Source organism: Orbicella franksi, chromosome 13, assembly GCF_964199315.1.
Source record: "Orbicella franksi chromosome 13, jaOrbFran1.1, whole genome shotgun sequence".
NCBI lineage: Eukaryota > Metazoa > Cnidaria > Anthozoa > Scleractinia > Merulinidae > Orbicella > Orbicella franksi.
Genome location: NC_138157.1, coordinates 16,756,336 through 16,781,020, shown reverse-complemented (window position 1 = coordinate 16,781,020; position 24,685 = coordinate 16,756,336). Strand labels below are relative to the sequence as shown.

Here is a 24,685-nt window from a genome sequence, read left to right as displayed (position 1 = left end):
ATCTTTAAATGAGTCTTGATGAAAACATATAAAAGCGAAATCTCATTACGCTGGACAAAACTCTTCTGGGTGGAAGCTTTACGACAGGAAGTTAAATCAAGCAAAGAGACACAAATAATAGCGTCAATGTCTTAAACTATGTCGACCCTCGGACATACAAGGGGGTGGATGCCTTACCCCCCCCCCCCCCCCCAATAAGGTTTTATCAAAGTTTTGAAAAGACGATATACTCTAAGGGGCTAAAACTTTCAGTTGCTGTTCCTTCGTTCTCTGCGTAAATTTTGATATGTCAATTGCTCTTCCATCATTTTTGACGTTCCCATGGCAACCATCAAATTTCAGGTAGGTCTGGCCAATAATCAACTTTTTCGAGATAACTCTGCAGGTTTCTTCCAGTTTTCTTCATCAAAATGCAGAAATTCATGAATTTGTACATATCCTAAGCATTTTGGCTTGCGTTTGAGTAAATTTCCGTTATTTCTTGACTTTTTAAGAAAATAATAAAATCCAAGATGGCGGGTCAAATAACGTCATTTGACGTCATATGACGTCATGACCAACAAAAATGGAATCATCTTGTAGAGCAAGCACAGGGCTATCAATGTAAATTTATTTTTCTCTGTCTTAACAGAAAGGAAACTTAGAGGGAGGGGGGGGGGGTTCTATCCAAGTCCAAGGGTTAAATTCCACACGTGGAATGTTATTCTCATATGACCTTATATAGATCATCCAGACGGTTAAAAAAAGTATTTAAGGTAGCTTAGGGTTGATTTTGAAACTGAAGTTAGTCTTAATTGCGTAAACAGTTCTCAAATTTGAACAAACAATATATTATGCCGAGACGCCAGGGGGCTCAAGTATGACAATTTTACTTAAAATTAAATAAATGCATGTTATTTTCCTGATCTTTCTAGGAGATGTTTATAACGATCCTTCTACACGTTCGTCCCTATTTCTTACCGTGGAACGCCTTATATCAATTGCAAAAGTAGATATAAGATACCAAATATGTTCCATTCAAGTTGCATTAATTTTCTGACAATATATCTTGTCAATATCCCTCAAGCAAAGTTATCTTGATTTTCTACGTGCCGTTATCAATTTCGCAGTAGTGAATATATTTAACAAAAGCCACTATCAGGCTGTTTATTCGACTCCTCTTCCACTGTTTGAACAACAAAAAAAAATTCATCAGGGCTTGTTTTGTCTTGGCAGACCTATACACCAAATGCAAATATGGCAGACCACTCGGCCGACGCCCGGAAAGAGCTGCATGAAAGCGAGGCTGGTCAGGCTTTGATTTTTTGTTTTGACAATGTTTCCCCAGAAAATTCTTGCTTCGTCGTCGATGTGGTCTGTTTTATTTCGCTGTGCATACAGGTTGCTGTGTTTATGAATGCCACGAAAAGGGACAAAAATCTTCCAGCGTTCGCCTCTAAGGGGAAATAGTGGATCAATGCAATTCGTTGAGACGAAGGAAAGGAGTTCACGATCGCCGTGGGAACTAAAGTTTGTTCGCTACATCTCAGGCTAGAAGATCTTAGAAAAATCCTTTAAATGACGAGCTTATGTGGTGTCTGGTGGTGCTCCAACGCAATTTGAACGTCCCAAGATAAAAAAAAAGACATCCTCCGTCTCAAAAGAAGAAGCTGCTGTGTCCGCGTCCACTCGCACGGAATCGGACGAAACAAATACTACGGTGTAATAACCAAGCGAAGGAACTCCAACTGCCCCCGTCGTTGAAACCAGTAAATGCATTGAGCCAAATGACAACGACTTGGAGCTAAATGCGATCGCTTACACATCTAAGATCTTCTAACCTGAAACGTGACTATCAAACTTGAACAATTCCTTCGGCGATCGCGAACTCCTTTTCTCCGTCTGTTTTCCTCTCAGACGCGAACGGGGAAACTGAAAAAAAAAAACTTTCTCTGCTGTGGAAGATTTAACTTCCCTCTGGTGGCATTCAGGAACACAAACACTGGTACGGAGGCGAAACAAAACGGATCAAATCCACGACAAAGCATGTCTTTTCTGGGGAACCAATTGTCAAAACAAAACATCAAAGTCTGACTAGCCTCCCTTTCATGCGACTCGTCCCTGGCGCTGACCGAGTGGTCCGCCATATTTGCATTCGATGGATGGAAAACATTTTAATGAGATTTTATTTCTCAGATGGAGTAAAGCTACGATGCTGACATGGTTCAGTGGCAGAAGATGAAATCCTTGCAAGTTAATTCACACGAGCCATCAACCTATATTCTAACCGTTAACTTGGTGCGTGTACGATCATGTGGGATGAGCAATATTTTAAAAACAAATGGAAGAGATACTTTAAATTTTCGGAAATTAACCAGAATAGAATGAATTCTTAAAAGTAGCTACTCTTGAATTTTTGTGTGAAACTTTTACAGCACAACCTGTTCAGACATTCGATCCCCTCTAGAGCCTCCATTTTTCATTAACCAGTTGTAAACAGCTCCTCCATGTTTGTGTGTTTGTGGTTTTTATCTTTTTGTTTTTTTTCGGGCTAAGGGCATTTTTGAACTGATATTTACTGTTAAGAGCCAAATAATCCCTCCAAAAGGTAGAGGAGGTTACACTTCCCGCTAAGTAACAATATTCACACCCTTATGTGACAACCAATTAATCAATCAATCGATCAATCAATCATATATTATACACGTAACGCCTAGTAACTGAAAAGCTCGAGGTACGTTTGTAATCGCAGTACAGATTTGAAGTAGATAATATTTACACCATCTTTATGTCACCGAAATGACAAACCATTAAGATAAATACGAAGTTACGAACAGAGTCACATAACCTGTTTAAGTTTTGACAATGGGGTCCTATAACCCCTCCCCTATCCCACCTCCCCTCCCCCCCCCCCCCCCACCCCCAGGATCATATAGCCAATTCCTAACACTTCGCTCTTTAACTCAAAGTAACTTCCCATCAATATGTAGTGAGGGAACAATGTAAGTTAACAATGTAACGCTTGTTAACTTACTGATACACTGTATGGCACTATATTAGTAAATTCCACCCACACGACACTGATAGTGACCTTAGAGTACCCTAGGAAACATCTTACGATAAAGTACAGGTACCTGAAATTGACATTTCAAACATGTAATATTAAACTTATTTGAATAAAATCCCTTAAATAAATCAATTAAACTAAGTACGTACAGTTTATTATTGACTCTTAAATCTTCTTTAATGTGATTGGGTAATAATTGGGTAAAGCATGCGGCCGCTGGTTTAATTACATTTCCATCAATCTGAGGCCGACAGCAACAGTACAAAAGAGGGGGAATATTATTTAATTAAACAGGATCACAGGAAGAAAATGAGAAGAGCCTTCAGAAAGATACCAAGCAGACTACAACAACTGTGAATGCATGGCGCAGAAAGCAAGGAAAGTTAAATAAAAGAGTTTAACATAGATGCCATCAGCACAATCTGTTCTAAGGTCTCATATTTGAAAAAACGAACTCAAGGAGACGCAACAAAAAACGAAAGCAATTGTTAGTTCGCTCGTTTCGTCGTCTGAGCCGTACAGTACAATCTGAGATTCTGTAACAAATTTTGTACCTGTACTCAGGAATATCCTGAATGTCGCGCAGGGATATATTTTTAAATACAAAAAGTAATAACACTTGCTTTTTTAATGACAGTAAAAGATTAGAGATAAAAGCTTTTGTCTTACCATGGCACTGGGATGTCCTCACATCAGTATACATGGGGGATTTTAACGTTCGATCTGAATACAATAAGACAGTTATACACCAGTTAATAAGACGGTTAATATTAATTCTTTCCCAAACACTGTATCTGTCCCATTGCACATATGTTTAGCCAACAGAAAAATTCATTAGTTTTTAGATTGAAATTAACAGACGTGAAACACGTTTGGTTTAAAAATATATAATTTGTTAGAAATGCTGCGGATGACTGACAATAAATGAAAAACTTGGAAAGTGAACTGAACAGGGCGCAGATTCAAGGAATTAACATACTTAAATGAATCTCACCTTCGATATCCTCCTGGTAAACCCCTTTCAACAGTGGGTGACCTATTTCGATAATCAACCAGAAAAGCTGCTTAAGAGTGCCTGCCTGTAAAAATCAGACAAATTCTTAATTTCGCGGCAAGGGTCGAAAATTCGATTTCGCTCATATTGTTATAGTAGATAGGCTAGGGCATGACAAAAACTACTGGATAGTTTTTTTGGCAAAATATCCTTTTATTTCAAAGAAATATGCAAATAACCAACTTCCGTTAAAATCGTCATTTGACGCACCATTTCATTATGCAAGTTTGAGAGCCTCGCATGCAAAACCACATCATTGTTCCGTCTTTAAAACACTCAAATATTTTGTGCAATGTTTAAATGTGCACTGGGTTGGTTTTAGGGAATGTTGCGTTGTCTTTTTGAGCGCAAAATAATTAAATTTCGAAGACATGTATTTCATTCACTTAAAAGTACTTAGTGAATATAATTGATTTTCACCATGTGCGAAACCTTCAAATGGATTAAGCTTCCGGTGGTTGAATCGCAGAAGGATGATCTACAGATTCCTGTAAAAATTTCTTTGGGCAAATGATTGTGAGCGACGCGAGAGCTTTTCAAAGTACGTAAAAAATGCAAATATCTGACCATCCGTCGGCAAATTTCAATTTACGGGTTAGACGTATATTTTACCATGCGCCACATGACTTGACCTATAATAAGTTGAAATAGACACAGAGCTGATAATTTCGAAATTTTCTAACCTTATTTGTTGCAAAAGGCAGGTCCAAACCCTATTTGACGTGTTTCTAGTCGATCTCTCACCATTCGTTGCACATAAAGCAGAAGTTTGCTTTTGTTTACACAAGGTTAACGTCCGATGTACATCGCCAACTGTCAACCTATTATTGGTCGAATACCATGAATTTGTGACCATCTTTCTGCGCATATGAACATCACTGCATCTAAGTTAGCCTGCAGAGCAGGCGAGAATTTTTCGAGCGAGCGCTCACATCGTAAAAAGTTTAGCCGCCATCTTGAATTTTTCATGCTGTGGAAGACTGGGGAGAGAAAGAAAGTTTTACCAAGGGGGTGAATGATAGGCAAGAGGAAGGATAGGGGAGGGGTGGAGCGAAGAAAATCTCGGCGTCTTCTCATTTTTCCCCTCCCCCATCCCCCACCGTCTAACATGGCGGTCTAACATGGCGGTCTAAAAAGGCGGTCGCAAGGTTCTAACGCTAACTCGCCCCAATAAGACGCCTGCACTGCAGGCTACATCTAAGTCAAAAACGGCTGAGTCATTTGTAGATAGTTGCTTGCTTTGCACTGCGCCAAAATAATACGTTTGATCGATTGCTGACCATTGCTGATAAGCGTGTCTGCGCAGCACAATCTTACAGCCGTTATTTGTTCGTCACGCAATGCTGTCACGGCATATGCTGCACATTTTGATCTATTTTGTATGGAGCACTCTCAGGATAAATGAAGCAATTTATTCATTGTTCATCTGTTTGTTCATATATATAATAATATGTGTATATTTATGTAATCGTATTCTATAGTGTACTTGGCCTCCGTCCAAATCACGTTTGATGTACGCTTTGATGTTTCAGACAACAGCTGATAAAGCTAGTGCCTGTACTCACTAGAATTTTAAAAAAATCGCCATGAAACAAATTATAGATCAATGAAGCAAGAACTAGCTGAAATAAAAATAGGAAATCACAACGTGTCTAATTCGTGAGAAAAACAGACTAAATTTAATTAGTAATTACGTGAGTAAATAGCCTTGGCCATGCCATTTTATTTGGCGTATTTTGTTTGCCTAGTGGTGAGGCATTGGTATGTTTGTAACAGAAAATAGAGGACTGTTGTCAGTACAGTCCAAAATTATTGTCAGTAAAATATTGTAAATAAAACACTTATTGACCGGTTACCTCCGCGGCCACCATTTGGTCGTTCCGATAAGGGTTTCATTATTGTCTTTACCCCTATTAAGCGGCCAGCCAAAATTTAAAAACTCTGTTTTGGAAAGGGCGATGGCAGATAAGAGTCTGAAATTGAAGGTGCATGACGAGTGATAATTCAAATACACGTCTACCATGATTGTCTTGAATTGACTCCATGTTCACTAAGAAATTTATAACCCGATGGTGAAAAATTAAATATTCAAGGTACACCAACCTCTATTTAAGCGGCTAGCCCCATTAAGCGGTCACCACCCATTTCCCCGGGGGTAGCCCAGTGTATTACATGTAAACCAAAAATAATTGCACAGCGCGAAAAGACCTACGTATGAGTTTAGCGTTAAAGTATTACGCAGGGCATGTAGGTAGCGGTGGTCGAGTAAAAGATAACAACAGGGGCAATGGTAAACTATTCATTTTTCTCATTTTTTAATTTAATCTCTTCCTACCCAACACGATTGTGTGCTCCCAGTGGTTCCCAGCCTTACGGAGCCTTATGTATTAGGATAGAAATTGTCCGACCCCTACCCCCTAAAATGGGATGACAGCATTGCGTGACGAACAAGGAACCGCTGCAAGCAAGGATTCAAGCCATCAAACCATGATGATCAAACGTAATATTTTGGTGTAGTGCAAAGCAGGCAACTGAAAAGGATCTGAAAAGGATCTGAAAAGGATCTTGGTGTGTGGGTCTCGAGCGACCTTTCCTGGGACGAGCAAATCTATGAGCAATGCACCAAAGCAAATAAGCTTCTTGGCTTTGTCCGGCGGGCGTCGAAGAGTATACAATCTATGAGGACACGCCGAACATTGTTCCTGTCTATCGTCCGTGGCCAACTTGGCTACGCCTCCCAAGTATGGTCTCCCCAGGCAGTAGGCCTCCTGAAGCAAGTGGAAGCTGTCCAGCGACGCGCGACAAAGTACATCCTGAGGCTCCCTTTTCGCTGTGACGTTCCATACAAGACCAGGCTTCTGATGACCAACTTAATTCCACTATCCTTCTAGCACGAGTATTTGGACATTGTTTTCTTTTACAAAGCTGTAAACAATTTAATATATGTAAATAGTGATGCTCTACCGGTTGCTAGGCAACCGGTCAGAATAACAAGATATTCTAGCAATAGCTCTGTCACTTATATACCTAAGAAATGCCGTACTCTTTCCTATCAACGCTCGTTTTTTGTCCGATGTGCTAGAATCTGGAACGTTTTGCCCGAACGTCTTAAGGAACACAATCAAACACCCCTTGCTTTTAAGAGATCCTTACTAAAATGTTATACAAATGCTGTAGATATTTTTGATCAAGAAGATATAAGGACGTGGCGAACAATTTGCCCAAAGTGCAATACCGCTAAGACCTTAACGCGCCCACCGCATTGCTGCTTTTAAGCTCCCTATACTAGATTTAGATTTATATATATTATATAATTCTGTCGCTTAATTATATCCAAGGGGGCCGCTGTAATTGGCTAAGCTGTAGCGGCTCCCCTGGCCATTTTGTTTTGTTTTGTTTTGTTTTGTTTTGTTTTTTTGTTTTTTTTTTTGTTTTTTTTGTTTTTTTTTTTCTTTTGCTTCCTCTTCTTTTTCTTTTTCTTTATATGTAATAGTAGGCCGAAGCTTAATAAAATTTAAAAAAAAATTACTATCTACAAATGACTTAGCCGTTTTTGACTTAGATGCAGTGGTGATCATATGTGTCGAATGAGGGTCACAGATTCATGGTATTCGACCATTAAATAAGTTGACAGTTGGCGATGTACATCGAACGTTATGTAAACAAAAGCAAACTTCTGCTTTATGTGCGACGAATGGTGAGAGAAACATGTCAAATCGGCTTTGGACCTGCCTTTTACAGCAAATGAGGTTAGAGCATTTCGAAATTATCAGCTCTCTGTCTATTTCAACTTAACATTGGTCAAGTCATGTCGCGCATGCTAAAATATACGTCTAACCCGTAAATTGAAATTTGACGAGGGAATGGTCAAATATTTGCATTTTTAACGTACTTTGGAAAGTTCTCGCGTCGCTCACAGTCATTTGTCCAAAGAAATTTTTACAGGAATCTGTAGATCATCCTTCTGGAATTCAACCACCAGAAGCTTAATCCATTTGAAGGTTTCGCACATGGTGAAAATTAATTATGTACACGAAGAACTTTTAAGTGAATGAAATACATGTCTTCGAAATTTAATTATTTTGCACCCAAAAGACAACGCAACATTCCCTAAAACCAACCCAGTACACATTTAAACATTGCACAAAAATATTTGAGTGTTTTAAAGACGGACGAATGATGTGGTTTTGCATGCGAGGCTCTCAAACTTGTTTAATAAAATGGTGCGTCAAATGACGATTTTAACGGAATTTGGTAATTTGCATATTTCTTTGAAATAAAAGGACATTTTGCCAAAAAAACTATCCAGTAGTTTTTGTCATGCCCTAGCCTATCTACCATGAAAATATGAGCGAAATCGAATTTTCGACCCTTGCGGAGCTATTTTCCATTTTTATGGACAGGGACTCTTAAAAGGTCGATTTGTTTTTCAAAAACTGGCACCCGATTCACGACTACTGAAAAAGTATGACACAAAATATTTTTTTGGATCGGACTTAGCTATAGTGTCAATCAGACTTGCATGAACATGTCATCCAGTTAGTTACTTTAATATGTGCTTAACCTATTGGCAAAACAAAAACGACACGCATTTTTTCATGCACGCCTTCGTACTAAGTAAAGGACGTGATTCAAACTAGCCAAGTCATGTCATAGTGCACCTTAAGGAATGAAAACCAACCTATCACATAGGAGAATTAAAGTGTTAACGAAATCCAAGGTTTTAGTTTTCAGTCATGTAGGCACTTGACAAGAACAACGAGCAATCGCCATTTGGGTTGACGTACGACTGCAGAGGAGTGATTGCACCCTTACCAGAGAGAGCGCACCAACTGTAAGTTCAGTGCCGTTGTCTGATTTATTTTTATTTTCTTGTTTGGTTAGGTTGCCTAACAACAGAAGTCTTTATTTCCTCTTTGACCTCGGCTTTAATTTAACTTCTCAATTTTAGAAACCCGGTGAATCCAACTTAGGGATATCTTCATCAAGCCGAGCGTTGCATAAATTGAGAAAGAAGCAATCACCTGCATATATTATATTATTGTTGCTGCTGTAGTAACACCAGTATTTTCCTATCTGAATATTCAGCTGAATTAGCAAGGCGTGATTACTCATGAGTTGACGTCGGTGGAATTGACTTTTTCTTTTTGTTCATGTTACTCTTGTTATAGCAATGCAAACACAAAAAGGAAGCTCAAAATGGTCGCTTATTTACTAATGTTTTTTTTTTTACTTTTTTTTTTTTTTTACATCTGATAACCTTCTTTTGAGACGCAAAACATGCAAAGACTTACAAAGTAAACATGTACTAAATACTAAACCTGTTAAATCCGATCAGTGGAATCTTCCAATCCTTTCTTGTGGCGCAATGTTCATGCGTGCGGTCACGGAATGGGAAAAAGCACTACTAGCCGACATGTATAAACACATGCTCTTTGTTAGGGCAGATTTAGACGGTACAACCTTCTGCCGACGGGCACGACACGAACTATTTCTTGTAAATCAAACATAGAGTTCTCAAGTACACGAAACAATCCTCCGTAGGCAAAAAAAGATGGCGGTCGAACCTTACACAACTCACAAAGTACAAGAAAAGCCATATTTTTTTTTTTGCAATATTTGTCGCTGCGCTAACGACATTGTGTATGCTAGGTTTGAAGATTTTAAACTTTTCTATACGTTTTAAAGAGCGTTATTAAAGTTCTCTTGCGTTAAGAGTTATAGTAATGTACCAGTTACCATCTTTTTTTCGCACGGCGGATTCTTGTTGTACACTGTACTTAGCCGATAACTTGCTCAGTGCATGCGGGACAGTGGCACCATCCAAAACAGATTTATGTTTGAAGGTTTCTTTTCCCTCAAAACAACGGGTTTCTCTTATCAGCACCTCTTGTAAAAGACTTTTGTATATTTACTTTCAGTAAGGTTCTTGCTTATCTCATCCATTCTTTCTATTCTGTTTTCATTTCATTTTCACGGTATGACGTTGTATAGGCAAAATGTTCTATACCTGTTTTGCAGAACCACGATAGTTGCGACTACCATTACAAATGAAAGTACTGAGATAAGGTTTCTTTATTTCTATAACAAATTCAAAGTTACGTTGTGCTGCATAAACTATTTCCTAGTCACAATTGCAAGTCTTCGTTTCCAAACAAATTCAACTTGTACTGCAGCCTGAACCCTATAAACTCAATAGCTAAAACTAAAACGGATTATTTTCAGTTTTTCTAAGAAGCCACATCTTGACGTTGCAAGCTAAGCTCAGTCAATCTGGCGCCCTAATGCCTCCTATCGCTCGCAGAATTACAAAACAAGTCTATCAGCTTTATTGGTCTCATAGGTAAATATGTACATATATAGCAAATCAGTAAGAAATAAAATGTAAAGACCAAAAGAGATTGCCCGAACGGGAAAGTATCTCATGCGAGGGGCAAACCTAAATCTAAAAAGAAGAAAAAAAATAAAAGGATCTAAAATTTAATAGAATTACAATGAATCTAATTAATAACTAATAGTGCACAATAAAGTGCAAGTAGAATCGGTCATCAAAAGACCACTGTGAATCGTAACTAAGGATTTCGAATGTTATAATTACACAGTGCACTACCATGTCAAGTTTACTGCTCATTTTGCTGGCCTCACTCCGTGCTGTAACGGGAAACGGCAACAGCAAGCATACCGGCGATCAAATCACGGTAAAGTCGAGTAGTAAACACAAACCTTGTGTAGACTTGTTAATAACAGTCTTTCAGTCAAATGTATGCATTCAAATTGCTGTAAGAATTACTTATAACTGTCCTTCAATTCCACACGCTATCTCTGTACCAAAGTTGTTAGAAAAATTACTCATAATTCGGTTAAGCGAAGCAAGGGTCGAGACAATACTTTATAGCAACACTCCAATGCAAAGAACTGCAACATTTCTACTGAGCTTGAAACTTGTAATAATGCCGCTCTAAGTCAGGCCAACGAGAAGAAACCATTTAGGATTCTCCATAAGGGGAAGCGGATCTTCTATGCGTGAAATAGCTTCAATTAAAAACGGTGTTTGATGTTACTGATTTAACTGCGTACACAATATTGTTTTGTTCAAAGCCGTCCTCATTCTGCTGCGCATGTCAACCCGGCTCACATGGCAAGCCTGGTAGCCCAGGGATACCCGGGCGAGATGGACGTGATGGTCGTGACGGAAATCAGGGACCCCCGGGAACGACTGGACCAGTGGGACCTCCAGGGCTACAAGGAACAAAGGGACAAACTGGTGTCCAGGGCCCTAGCGGACCAAAAGGAGAGCGTGGGGAGACTGGGAAAATTGGAAGTCCTGGGACGCCAGGCCAGATACATTATAAAAACTGCAAGGAGTGCGCATGGCAAAATCTGAATGATCAAACAGACTACGGTCTGATCAAGGTACACGATTTTGTATATAATGACGAAGTCATCGTTCATTTTGTCGACAGATGTCTCATTAGGGACTTAGTTTTCTTTCTTTCCAATTTTCACTGTATAATATAATTTAAAAATTCATATTTAAAACTTTTACCAAGAAAATCCACAATTAAAAAGCTTTTTTTCTATAGGACTGTATGTTTACCAAGAACTTCTCTGATACAGTCCTGCATGTTTACTGGACTGGTTCCCTTAGAATCTACAAGTGCACAAATTGCTGTAAACGCTGGTATTTCACTTTCAACGGAGCTGAATGTGCAGCTCCCCTGCCAATTGACGGTATTGTGTTCATGTGGCAAGGAAAAACTCAAGACCTACACCGTGTCCGCCATATTGAGGGGCACTGTAACAACGTCCACAAAGGCCAGGTGCGCGTGGAATTCTGGGTTGGTGACTGTGCTCATGGTGCTAAGGCTGACGCCAGCACAGGCTGGCAGTCAGTGTCCCGGATCTTTGTTGAAGAAGTTCCTAAACCTCAGGCTTAGATCTTGAGACAAAAACTCTATTCCTCCGTAAACGCTTATTAAGGGATGCAATAACTCGCTTTTCGAAATTATATATGAGTGGTTTCTCCAATTATTGGGTGCACTGTAGTTTCACGTTTGCTGATGAAAATAAAGAGCAGGAAAAAGATTGATTGTAATGGCTACTTGCCTATGGTCCTTTCTCTTCTTTTCGCGCCCAACTGGCTGAAGAAAGCAACACAATTGTTGGTCTATACAATGTAAACAAACCCTATACAATGTAATAAACCCTCCAAGAAGTGTGGAAAAAAAAACCGGGAAAACAAAGAACACACTTCCAACATGACTTCTTACACCACAAACAAGAGGCCTTAACGCGGATGGTTTTTGCAGTCACCATCGTTGGTTTCTGTGCGAAGAGTGAGACCTGATAACGAAATTAAGTGAAAATGGTGAATGAGAAAACCTTAGTTGATGTTGTTATTATTCTATTATTCTATTATTCTGAACAGTTTATTGCGAATGTTAGACCTTTTTTTCTACGAGCCGCACAGTTCTCATTGAGTTCTCATTTGGCTTGCTATGTATGGCTTTGCTCGTTCTTAAAAATGAATGCTAGTTTCCTAAGACGCTGCTGTCTGATCTGGAAGCGTAAACAACATACATTTGAGACATTTGGTCCGATCAAGTAAGCTGCAGGGTAAACAATAAGTCCTTCTTCAAGCGTTCGAAACTGTCGAAACGCTTGTTCAGGTTTAAATATTTCAAATCGAAGCAATGCGAAAATAAAGTAAGCTCAAAACACCGAAATCCAAGTTTATAACAACTAAATAAGAGGTTATTTCTATGGTTCTTTATTAAACATACACCTTCAAATTTTCTTTGAACACATGCAGTCCTGCCACCTAACGTGTACTACAAAAAAAAAAGTAAATGTGTTACGCTATATTCTAAAGGCGGCGAAATACGAGAAACAAAAACCCGTATCTCGTATATCGCCGCTTAAAAGGGACGATGGTATGTTCGATACAAAAACTCTCAACTTGGCTGAAGTTTCGGGTTTTTCACTTTGCGTGATCAAAATTGTTGTTGCGAATAGTAGAGAGCGGGTCTACTTTGAGCGACAAATTTTGGCTTTGCTGCTCATTCATCAAACTCACAACTTGTCACGCATAAAATTTGCTCACATTTCGCGACAAGTTGAGGGTTTGTGTATCTCGTGAAGCCGTCTCAAAGCTTACCGCACGAAGCCTTCCATGTTGCGACAAAATTCACGTTTTGTTTGGTTGATTTCAAAGCCTTCTTTTGACTTTAATATAATTTATCAAAATAAAATCGTATCCAGAAAGTAGCCAATTACCAGCGAAACTTCCTTGAAAAGGGGCGAAGCACAAGATCCATCTAAAACAAGAGGCTCCAAGTAGCCTATACTCATGCGCAAGAGAATGCAAGTCATATAAAATACATACGCAATGCGTACATAGTCAGAGAAGCAATTTGAAAACGTTTACCATCTGACAACTAGAAATAATACGGGAGAAACGCTAATTTGAAAAATAGTGCATCATAGATCTAATATATAGATAATTAAGATGTAGGAGAGAAGACAAATGCTGTAATGCAATATACCATCTTTATTACAAGGATATCGTCAGGCGAATAACAAAGCAAGCCGAGTCGAAAAATTATAGATAGAGAATTAACAAACAATCAGAATTGCGAATTGGATGAAATATCTTTTTTCATAGCAATTCTGAACTAAATCTCTTTGGGCATTTTTTGTTCAAGTGTTAGACTTGTTTATGTTGCTTGTTAGGAATATATTCCAGTACTGGGCCATTGTAACAAATATCAACTTTGCCTTATTTTTACTATATTTGCGATTTGATTTTAAAGTATACTTGAAACTTGATAAAATAACAGTACTCCTCAGTAGGCACCTGGTGTTTTTTTGTAAGTTATATCATGCAGTGCCATATTTCTGAAAATTAAAATATTGTTATATATATATATATATATATATATATATATATATATATATATATATATATATATGTCCTTACACATGTTGCTAAAAATGTAATGTTTCAATAATTCGTACAAAATACAAGGTGTACTAGACTAACCAAGAAGCAGGAAAAGTACTGATGGTCTAGCTTTAAAGATACTTGTCAGTAACGCAATAGCTTGAGAGACGTTGAGTGTAATAACGATTATATTCTTTGTTGCTTGCTTCGCCGGTAAACGATTATTTCCTTTTAATTTCGAAGTTTGGAAGTGTAAGGTAACTCTTACAGAATGAGAGTTTTCTTTTCTTTTTTTTCGTTTGCGTTGTTCTAATTACCAGGACAACGCCGTCTATTTTCCAACTCGGAAATCAGTAATTCACGGAAGAATTTTGCATGCAGAGAAATCAGAGTTCTTGATTTGGTTTTGTTGAGTTAATGTAGGTATGGCCCAAGAGGTGTTGCGTGTGGCACGGTTTTCTATGAATATCTCTGATGTCACCCGGCATGAATTCTCGCCCAAGCCACCGCCCCTAAGCAAATCCCACAGCGCAGCAGAGCATTATGGTCAAGCAGTTTGTGTGACATATCCTTTCGTCACAAGGCGCGCCTGAACTGTTTACTTGTATCGCCGGCCATTTTATAATACCAGTAAAGTTATCATTACAAAATCCTCTGTTTGTGGTTGCTTATACCGTCTATCCTCACAGACTCACAGTGTGCTTAACCACTTTTCCAACATACCATTTTTTACCAGTCAAATCACTCTTTTCGGAACCTCTTGTGAGCGACCTTTCACAGGCGATAGCGACGACTGTAGGTCCTCTCACGGCGTATATCTGACCACACTACAAGTAAAATTTGGAAAACAAAACACAGTACAGCCTAGCCCAATTCCCAAACGGCTTGAGGTCGCTCGCACTCACTTCCCCTTCACCGCATCTGATAGAGCTTGTACGAGAGCGAGTTTTTGACGTCATCGTCCATCGTGGATTTTATCCAATCAGAGCAGAGAGGAGGGAGTGGGAGCAAGCGACCTGGAAGCGGCTTAGAGTCGGGCCACAGTCGGTACAACCCTTGCATTTTGTTCTTCATCAGATCATAGTCTCTAGTGTTTTTATATTAGGATGTTTTTCTTTTTGTGATATTCGATACCGGGTATATGCCTTGAATTTTCCTCGTTGAGAAAGATCAGTCATTTGGAAACTAAATAAACTGCAAAGCCATGAACAAAGATCCTGCTTGACTGAACGTTGGATCTCACATGAGATCTAATCAGCCAAACTAAATTACAATATTTTATAATGGTGCATGTCGTAACACATATTTCGAAACTAAAAGGAGTGGCGGAAATGACGAACAAAACAAACTAAATAAAGTAAAGTTAAAACGGTCTACGTAGGTAACAAGTTTTATATTTAGAGCATGACTCGCAGCTCTCTCTTTCATGCGGCTAAAAATCGATAAAGCCAACATTGAGACTATCATTTTTCCCGATCGCCGTTGTCAAATCGCACTTGTCAAATTTCACATTTAGCCCTTTACTCCCCAAGAGTGCCAAATTGGCACACAGAGTCATAACTTTGTGAATATTTGATAGATTTCTATGAATTTTTGCCACGAAAATTTTCTTGAGAAGATCTGCCCATTGAAGTCTTAAAATTGTGACCCCTTCCTATCTAAGACATGGTTGACCACCCCACAAGATTTTAGTTCCTTTTTAGGGAGCAAATGGGATGCAAGATTTGTTTCATATGAAGCTATGCACTAAGAGCTGCTTAATAGGCTATAGTTTAGGGGTCTACCTAATATAGTAGAAGGTTGCCTTTTGAAATCGTTCATTTTTCGCATTTTCAAACAATTTCTCTCAAAATGTCTACCTCCTTCATAGCTGCTGATGTGAACTCTTGAATGAGCTGATTAGTGGCTTTCAAATGGTATATTGTACACAGGCAGAGTGTCTTTATTTGCCGATTTGGGAAAACCTGCCGTTCGCCTAGGGGGTAAAGGGTTAAACACTGTGAACACAAATTGACGGCTGTCAAAGTCTGTCTTGTTAAGCACTAAATAGTCCCTCCGATTATTCAAACACACGAGAAACGACCCGGGTTGCTAAAACTGACTGGAGAAGTTGGTTTATACGACATTTAGTGCAGAAGAAGCCGGGAAACTTTCTAAGCTTAATCGTCGATCTTCAAACTACAATATCTATTAAGCCATCTATTTAGGCACAAGGCCACCTTGACCTTGATTCTTTCTGTTTTTCCGACTAAATCAGCCTTTCCTTATAACATTCGTCGGCGTAGTAAACAAAAATCCCACCAGAACTCAAACATCATCTTTCTGCCGACCAAGGTTTATGACGTAAAAACGTTCGCGAGAGTAGCGACCTGCCCAAAATGACGGCCTTTTTGCGCAAACTTAAGAATGCACAGGGATAGAGCAGATTTCACTCGAGTGTCGAAAGTAATTCGCATTTACTTTCGCTTCGCATTACTACGCTAAACTATTGGCTTAAAACACTCGCGCCAAGCTACCTGCAGTCACTTCGAGTGCCGATTGGTTAATTAGATTGTCTGCGTCGTTTTTGATTGGCAGGAGTGTTTACTTTGGTTCTGGTTTTACAACACTCAATAGCAAACCTCTTAATCGGCGAAAGTTAAACGATGAAGGCGTATTTTTGGAACATAAAATACCCGCGCCTTCAATGGCCGTGAGCGATGAATTCAGGTACTAATAGGCAAAAAGTTGAGACATTTTGACTCCTGAGACAGTTAAAAGTTAGAATTTGTAAATGTCAAATTAATATACGCCCCGCTTGCAAATCCATTTTTTTATGAATTGTAAACGCTCGCCACTTGATTATTTAAAATGGTATTATAATGGCATCGGAAAAGACAACGCCACGTAGATTAAACAAATATTGTCCATTGACCGAGTAAAGAAGAATCAACAGAAACGTTTGAAAGCAGAACGTACAACAAGTAGGTTTTAAAATGACAGATATTTCTGTTTGACTGTGTGACATTGTTAATATTACGACTGAGTAGGAAGGCGTCTCTATCACAACTTAAAAGTCACCATAGTGCACTCATGCACTAGCCATATATGACTTGTAAGGAAATAATGTATCCGAAAATTAATATGATCGAAGATTGCCTGGGGCCTTTATGGATGGAAATAACATTATTGGACATGGTAAATTAATCCCTCACTATTCAGCAATTTTAGTGGCCATGTTCGAAAAATGTGCTCAACAGTTTTATTTCTATGGAGGTTTACACTTGCCAAAAAGAAGAAAGGTCTGAAACTTTCCATACCTCCAAATTAAACTAAGTTTATTTACCCGTTCATCAAACAGAATGAGAAATACAGTATGGTTGGTTATGCACTCAAATCTTACGTATATCTGCAAAAAGTATATAGAATTCCTCAAAAAAGTATTGCTTAGTCACAGGCTAGAGACAGTGAAACTTTTGGAGAACTCACAAGCTGCTGAACTAAAATTACGATTCGCGCCGAGGAGGTCTTCGAAAGAATAGCTTGACATTATACATCAAGCACACCTGATTACACATCCCCCATCACGCACGACCAACACTCTTCCTGTAAGTTTCTTATGCAATAAACGTCATATTGCAACCCTGTACATTTTGGCAAATATTTTCATCCTTGTTTTTTTTTTTTTTTTAAGTCTTTCATTTTACGTCAATTTATTTCTAAACAGTAGTTCTCGAAGGAAAATGATCTTATGAAAAGCGAGGCGAGGGAAACAAGGGCGAACAATTTTCTTGGAAGAAAGATAGTTACCTCGGTAATTCAGGCATCTCTGTCAATCTAATATCAATATAGTACAGAACTGTGATTTTTTTACAAATTGATTTAAGTCCGATCAAAAACGGACTGCTGTCAAAAATCTGTCTCGTTAAGCACAAAAAAAGGTTCAAATAGGACCCCCACCGTCACCGCCAGGTGTAGTGGTACACTTGGTGACCATTATGCCACGTAGCGTATAAACTTGAAAACGGTCAGAAGAGAGCACATGTTGTCGAACTTCGTCGAAGATAAGTTGTTTACTCCTAACCTTGTTCGTGTTCATTAAAGTCCGGTTGTGTTACTGGCCTTGAACTACGTTCTGGTCCGTCTACCTACACCTTTCCTTACCCAATAAAAAATTCCAAGCGAACCTTGCTTATATTTTTCCCGTCTGGACTGCTATTTTGCGTCGGACTCTCTATCGCACTACGTTACTAAGAGAAAAGTAAAATGAAAAGCGGAAGAAAAATCAAGGCAGGCTTGCGCCGTTGAGTTGGACAGAATGTACATTGAGTCAGATAGTGAGCTAGTCAGGATGTGAGGTTCAAAGCTTTCATCGAGAACTTTTCATATTCGTTTTTGGTTTTTCTCAGTGTGACCAGTGTATACAAGAGTCCTATTCAGAATCTCCTTTCCGATTTTAATATGATATTTACCTATAATCTTATTGATTTTCCACCAATATTGAAAATCCAATTTCCCTTTCACTCTACTCTTTGAATTTTGACCTGATGTAATGCATCTACACCGTTAAAAATCAAGAAGGTCGATAGTAGATAATTTCGATTTCGCGGCTGAGGGCTAAATGTCAGCTAGCTTGATTGATGATTAAACTTAATCATTGGACCAGCCATTTTTTTACATTTCGGGCACAATTGAGGATTAATACTGAAACGTCTATTGCACCAATCGAAAACGCAGTAGATATAAATACTTTCTCCATAATTTTGAAAAATTCGGAGATTTTCAGGCGAAATTCGTGGCCCTCGTAACAGCGAACTCTATAAACCAGTTTTGTCCTAAAAAACGATTATTGGCGTGCTAAGTAAAAAATTCAGCCAGAACTCTGACTCGATTCGTTCTACCGACTGACGTTTAAAGCAAAGACCCTTTCCGCGAAAGCAGCAAACAAAAGCTAATTAACCAAAACGAAATTGCAGCGGCATTTTGTGCAAACGCATGAGTACCTTACTTGAGGATATGCAGACCTTAATCGGCCGAAAGTTAAATTAGCAAGACGTATTTTTAGTATTTTTAGAGTCAATATCGTTCTTCTAGCTATGGCCCTGAAAATATCTGGTTAACAATAAATTCTTTTCCTTGGTAAAATAATTTTGATATTCTTAACATTGAATAAACGCCCCGTTGGTAAACTAATTGTTGCTTCATGAATTGTAAACAATCACACCGTGACTATTTTAAAATAATATCGTCATAACATCGCAACAGCACGTAGATTAAATTAGCGATTGTTTCGACATGACGGCTATGACGTTGTTAGTTTTACAACAGAGTAGAAAGGTTTATCTATGGCAATTCAATGCTCCCATTTTGCTATTTTTTTACCGATACGTGGGATACACATGAGGTTTTACATATAATCAACTTTTTTAAAACTTCAGAAATTAGTTTCCAAGTTAATTGAATTTCAGACAAAGTGAAGGTCCGTTACATCGTAAAAGTTTAAATCAAATACCTTGTAATGCATCCGAGAATTAAAAGCCACAGAGGTTTTTGTCCGAAGAATTTAGCATCGATAATTTTGACAAGATGAGATTCGCGCATCCGTAATACAACTTAAGAGTTTGAAAAGCCATTACATATTTACAACCTTCGACTCTAAGTAACTTACTACAGTATCTTCTGAGGCAGCTAGTATTGTATAGTATTTATATAGAAGAATCTTTTGCAATGTTTTTTTTCGAGGTTTTTTTTTTTGGGGGGGGGGGTGCGAAAATATACTACACTTAGTTTAACCTCGCCTCAGTAGCACACAACATGTGTCACGCATTCAGCACCCCCCCCCCGCTACCCACCCCTCCCCCTTGTTCTGCACAACAATGTCGCACTTAAATGTTTTATGGGTTTACCTGGGCCTTCATTGGCTTCATATAGAATATTCTACTTTCTACGGGCAATCGACTTCGTTTTGAAGGGGTTCTTTATATCGGCAACAGTAACCGATATCTTTGTTTGGAATTAACTTCCTGGATAGTTGCTCGGCAATTTTGAAGGAATGACGTACGGTCGTTACAATCCGCTGGTAAAATAAATCTTTCATGAATTGTACACTCTCTCCCATGACTGTTGTATTAAAATGATGTTGTAATAAATTGCAAGACACAGCACCTGGCAGATTAAACTGTCTATCGACTGAGTGCAGGAGTATCACCAGGTACAAGCCAAGCGTACAACAGGTAGGCATGAGTTTAGATGGCGGGTTTTTTCTGCATGACGGTCATGGCATTGCTAGTTTTACAACAGGGTAGAAAGGTCTATCTATCGCAATTGAATGCTCTTGTTTTTTCTCTTTAATTTTTACTCATACATGGGTTTTCACAACTAATCAACTTTTTGATTCAGAAATTAGTTTCGAACTTAAAATTTTTGAAAAAGAGATGGTCCATGAACAAAAATTATAAAATGTAAGCGGGTACATTATAATACATCTGAATATCAAAAGCGCGGAGGTTTATATCAGAATTATTTAGCTTTGATAATTTTTGGCAAAATGAGAAAAATGCATCCGTTAAAATAATGAACAATTCGAAAAAGTTAGCAGATATCTACAAGTTCTTCTCTTTCTTTCTGCAGAAACTACAAGTAGTATATATAGAGTAGAATCTTTTGGAATGTTTGTTTCGAGGATTTTTTTAGGTGGGAATAAATTTCGCAGCCACTGTAGGGCATAACATGTTATCCACTTTCCAAATGTTCAAACTCATTTTCATAAGAAGGGTTTTGCACGAAGACTCGATTTGAAACAGAGACACAAGGTAACTCGGAAATGGCCAGTTTTATTCATATATTCTTAATACGAACAGAGGTTCTCTTCATACAAGAAGTTTCAGGCGTATACACCTCTCTGTCTTTAAACACCGATTAAATAAAAATGGCTTTTCGGACCCGAAAAGATTCCGGGGCTTTCGAGAAACAGGCCCCAGCAGTCTTCCTGTAGGTTACTTACGCAATTAACCTTATGATGCCCTGTCCATTTTCATAAACCTTTTTTTCCTTGTTATAATTTTACTCTTCCTCAGCCGCGAAATCGAAATTATCTACTATCGACCTTCTTGATTTTTAACGGTGTAGATGCATTACATCAGGTCAAAATTCAAAGAGTAGAGTGAAAGGGAAATTGGATTTTCAATATTGGTGGAAAATCAATAAGATTATAGGTAAATATCATATTAAAATCGGAAAGGAGATTCTGAATAGGACTCTTGTATACACTGGTCACACTGAGAAAAACCAAAAACGAATATGAAAAGTTCTCGATGAAAGTTTTGAACCTCACATCCTGACTAGCTCACTATCTGACTCAATGTACATTCTGTCACAAAAATTGTCTTGTAAAAATCTTCTCATCGAAGTCAAAACTTTGTGATCCCTCTATTTAAGACACGGTTGACCACACTGACAATTTTCCAGTTTCTTTTTCGAGATGCACATGGAATGCAAGACTTGTTTCACATTTTAAAACAATTTCTCTCAAAATGACTACCGATCCTTCATTAGCTGCTGATGTCAATTCTGATGTAGGCTGATCAGTAGCTTTCAAATGATTTATTGCATATACATGTAGGCAGAGAGTATTTATTTGCTGATTTGGGGGGGAAAAAAGCTGTTCTCCTCAGGGGTTAAAACTGAACAAAACCACAACCAGTTATTACGAAAGCTATACTAAAATAATTTATATATACAATATAAATATTATCACTCTAATAATAGGAAACAAATTAAAAACTTAATATATCTAATCTATTTACCGGTCATTCCCTTAAATTTAAACTGTTTTTTGAGCAGTTCAATTCAAGAGCTCGCCTTGTCCTTGTACCTCTTCTTGTCCACAACAACGAACCACCAACATGCAATATCCACACAACGAACCAAACCTGTTTACCACTTCCTCTCTCCAACTTACTTCTTTTCGCGTTTACGTTTTACTCCGGTTTACTTCAGCTCTCCAGTTTACATCAGTTCTCCGGTTTACTTCACTGCTTCGCGAGCAAATAATGGCTCACTGGCAGCCCTTCCCACTTGTTCTTCGACTACTATGGCTAGCTATTTTTCACTCGAGCTTCCCTGGCAAATGACTCTATGTCATGAATTTAAGGAGCCTTTGCTTAAGACTTCTCATTAATGAATGTGCTTCTAAACGTTTTTTCCCCGCTTTCTGACTTCGCTTGCTAATACAATACAACTCACAGAAAACCCTCTCAACTCTTACAACCCCAAAATCCTAAACATCATTGACATTCCCCAAAATTGATGACAGCAGAGATTTTGGCTTTTAACACCATCTTTTTCGTCGATATTTTTTTGCCCGCCTTGTTGGCGTATTCCTTAATTTAGCAAGTTTTCAAATCATGATTGTAATTGATGCGACGCAAAAAATAATGGCTTTCTTGAAAAGCTACCGTTCCGCGAGTTTTACTGCTTTGTTCCTCTAATTGTTTAAGGAACAAACTTAGAAGACACCAATAGGAACTTGTTTTTAGTCCGAAATCAGTCCTAGGAACAACGATGTCTGAAATCGGAACAACGGGTTCCTTTTGTCTTAAACAAGAACACGAAGTTCCTTTTTTATTGCGAGTAAAGGGAACTCTTTGTTCCGTTTTTATCTTTTCAGGAACAAATGTTCCTTTTCGAATGGTTCCGATTTTGTCGAGTGTTCTCTTTTACACAATTGGTTCCCATTGACCAGCATAGTAAGTTCCGGAGTTCAATATTAAGGAACGATTGTTCCACTTTAGTCTTATCTTATTTGCAATTAGGAACGTGCTGTTCCTAATCGCTGCTTGTCGTTCCCAAATGTTTTAATTGGTCCCTTTCAAAAGCAATTTTGGTCCTTTTTTCTGCTGAAAGCATGGAAACAATAGTTTTGTTTCCAAACTGGAATTAGTTCCGCTTTAAGTTAAAGAGGAACTAGCATTCCGTTGTTTTATTTGAGTCACTTAATGGGAACGAGGGTTCCTATTTAGCGTTGGTGAACACGAACACAAGTTCCGAGGTTACTTTACCATTCTAACATGCGCGATCGAGGGCAAATTCAATTTCTAGCCTGGCTTGCCTGCTGCATGCTTAATCAGGTAAGGGCAGGTTGGGACAAGATGAGACCTGCCCCTTTGTTCCTTTGTTTGGTTTTATTGTGTGAGAAGCGGGCCAGATGGATAACAAGTCAGCTATTTATTATAAATACAGTAGTCTCGCGAGAAACTTCACATATCGGATATTAAAAGATGAACAAAAGAGGAGTGGAAATCGACTGGTCAAAGTTAGAAAACGCATCTCCTAAACCCAAACGACTTCACTTAGAAGAAGACGATTCTGATGGCCTTTTTCACTGTCCAGTGCAAGATTGCAATCATGATGGGTTTACAACGGCAAGAGGATGCAGAAAACACGCAAAGAACAAACATCGTTGGTACTTTTATTTCGACGAAAAGCCAGACATCACTCAGATTGAATCAGGCCAACAAAAAAGCAACAAAATGGAGGTCAGTGATCACAAGATTCCACCTAAATCTAGAAGAGTTGTCTCTTTTGCCATGTCAAGTGAAATCGCACAAGATTTCTTGTCCTGGCTCACCGGCAGTGGCGGAGGTTGTAAAAGTGATCGGCAAGCGCACCAAATTGTCAGCAAGTGTTTGAAGTTTCTTAAATTCTGTTGCGAAGAAGAGGAGGATCTTACATTTGAAATCGTTGACTTTAGTCTATGTTCGCCCAATCTACTTTTCAAATTTGTTGACATGATGCAAGACGAGTGGAATCTCGGGCACGCAGGGCGCATAGGCTATTTGGACGCCATTGCAGAATTAGGGGATTTCAGAAAAGTCAATGGAGCTTCGGAATCGGTATTAAGAGGATTATCTTCCACAGAGCTGTACTTAAAACGAGTCCGCAAGACCGTCTCCAAGATGATGCGATTACAATGGACGAGCGAACTCGATATCGAAGCCTTAGAAGCCAAGGGACACTGGGCTACGCTAGAAGGGCTCTTGGAAGTCGTAGGGCGTTATTTGCCGCGCTACGAAAGCGTGCTAAAATCATGCAAGGATGATCCAGGTACAATATCCCCACTAGACTTATCGTTTGCTACCAAATTTCTCGCCGTATATTTGTTTATCAAGGTCAAAGGATCGCGCCCGATGACATATCAATATTTAACTGTTGAGATGGTGAACAACGCTAAAACCAACGGCGGATTTATCGACCAGAAAATGTTCAAAACAGCAGGAAAGTTTGGCTTCGATTCTCTTTACCTGACTGAGACTAGCATGCAAGTGTTAGATGGCTACATCAATCATATACGCCCTCTGCTCAAGCCGAACTGTGATTATGTTTTAGTGACGAGAAATGGAGGACAACACAACAAGCTAGGAGAACTAATGAGTAAACTTGTCTTCGATGCAACAGGCAAGTACGTTCATCCAACTCGCTATCGACAAGTAGTCGAGACCGCAAGCTGCAGGCAACTTAGTAGCAACGCGCAAAGCACAATATCCGAGGATCAGAAACACAGCTCTGTCGTGGCAAGGGTTCACTATCAAAAGCAACGATCGCGTGACTAATTTATGGGAGATTGTAGATAGTTTAATTAGTGGTACTGTTGGACTACTCTCGA

At 38.8% G+C, this 24,685-nt stretch overlaps 3 protein-coding genes across 3 annotated transcripts in view; all 3 read left to right on the top strand.

Moving 5' to 3' along the window:
• Nucleotides 1-101, top strand: part of LOC145466205 (uncharacterized) — a 3,736-nt gene extending 3,635 nt beyond the window's left edge. The window contains exon 7 of the mRNA XM_081449946.1: nucleotides 1-101. This exon is cut by the window's left edge and continues 649 nt beyond it. The gene's annotated coding sequence lies outside the window, so the exon portion shown is untranslated.
• Nucleotides 102-10,361: 10,260 nt separating this feature from the next.
• On the top strand, nucleotides 10,362-12,235 carry LOC145466510 (collagen triple helix repeat-containing protein 1-like). The gene is made up of 3 exons (XM_081450237.1): nucleotides 10,362-10,798; nucleotides 11,199-11,513; nucleotides 11,684-12,235. Exons 1-3 carry the CDS (start codon nucleotides 10,712-10,714, stop codon nucleotides 12,035-12,037), a joined length of 756 nt encoding a protein of 251 aa, XP_081306363.1. The 5' UTR covers nucleotides 10,362-10,711; the 3' UTR covers nucleotides 12,038-12,235.
• Nucleotides 12,236-23,300: 11,065 nt separating this feature from the next.
• On the top strand, nucleotides 23,301-24,632 carry LOC145466204 (uncharacterized). Its single transcript, XM_081449945.1, has one exon. The coding sequence runs from the start codon at nucleotides 23,301-23,303 to the stop codon at nucleotides 24,630-24,632; it is 1,332 nt and encodes a 443-aa protein (XP_081306071.1).
• The last annotated feature ends 53 nt before the right edge of the window (nucleotides 24,633-24,685 follow it).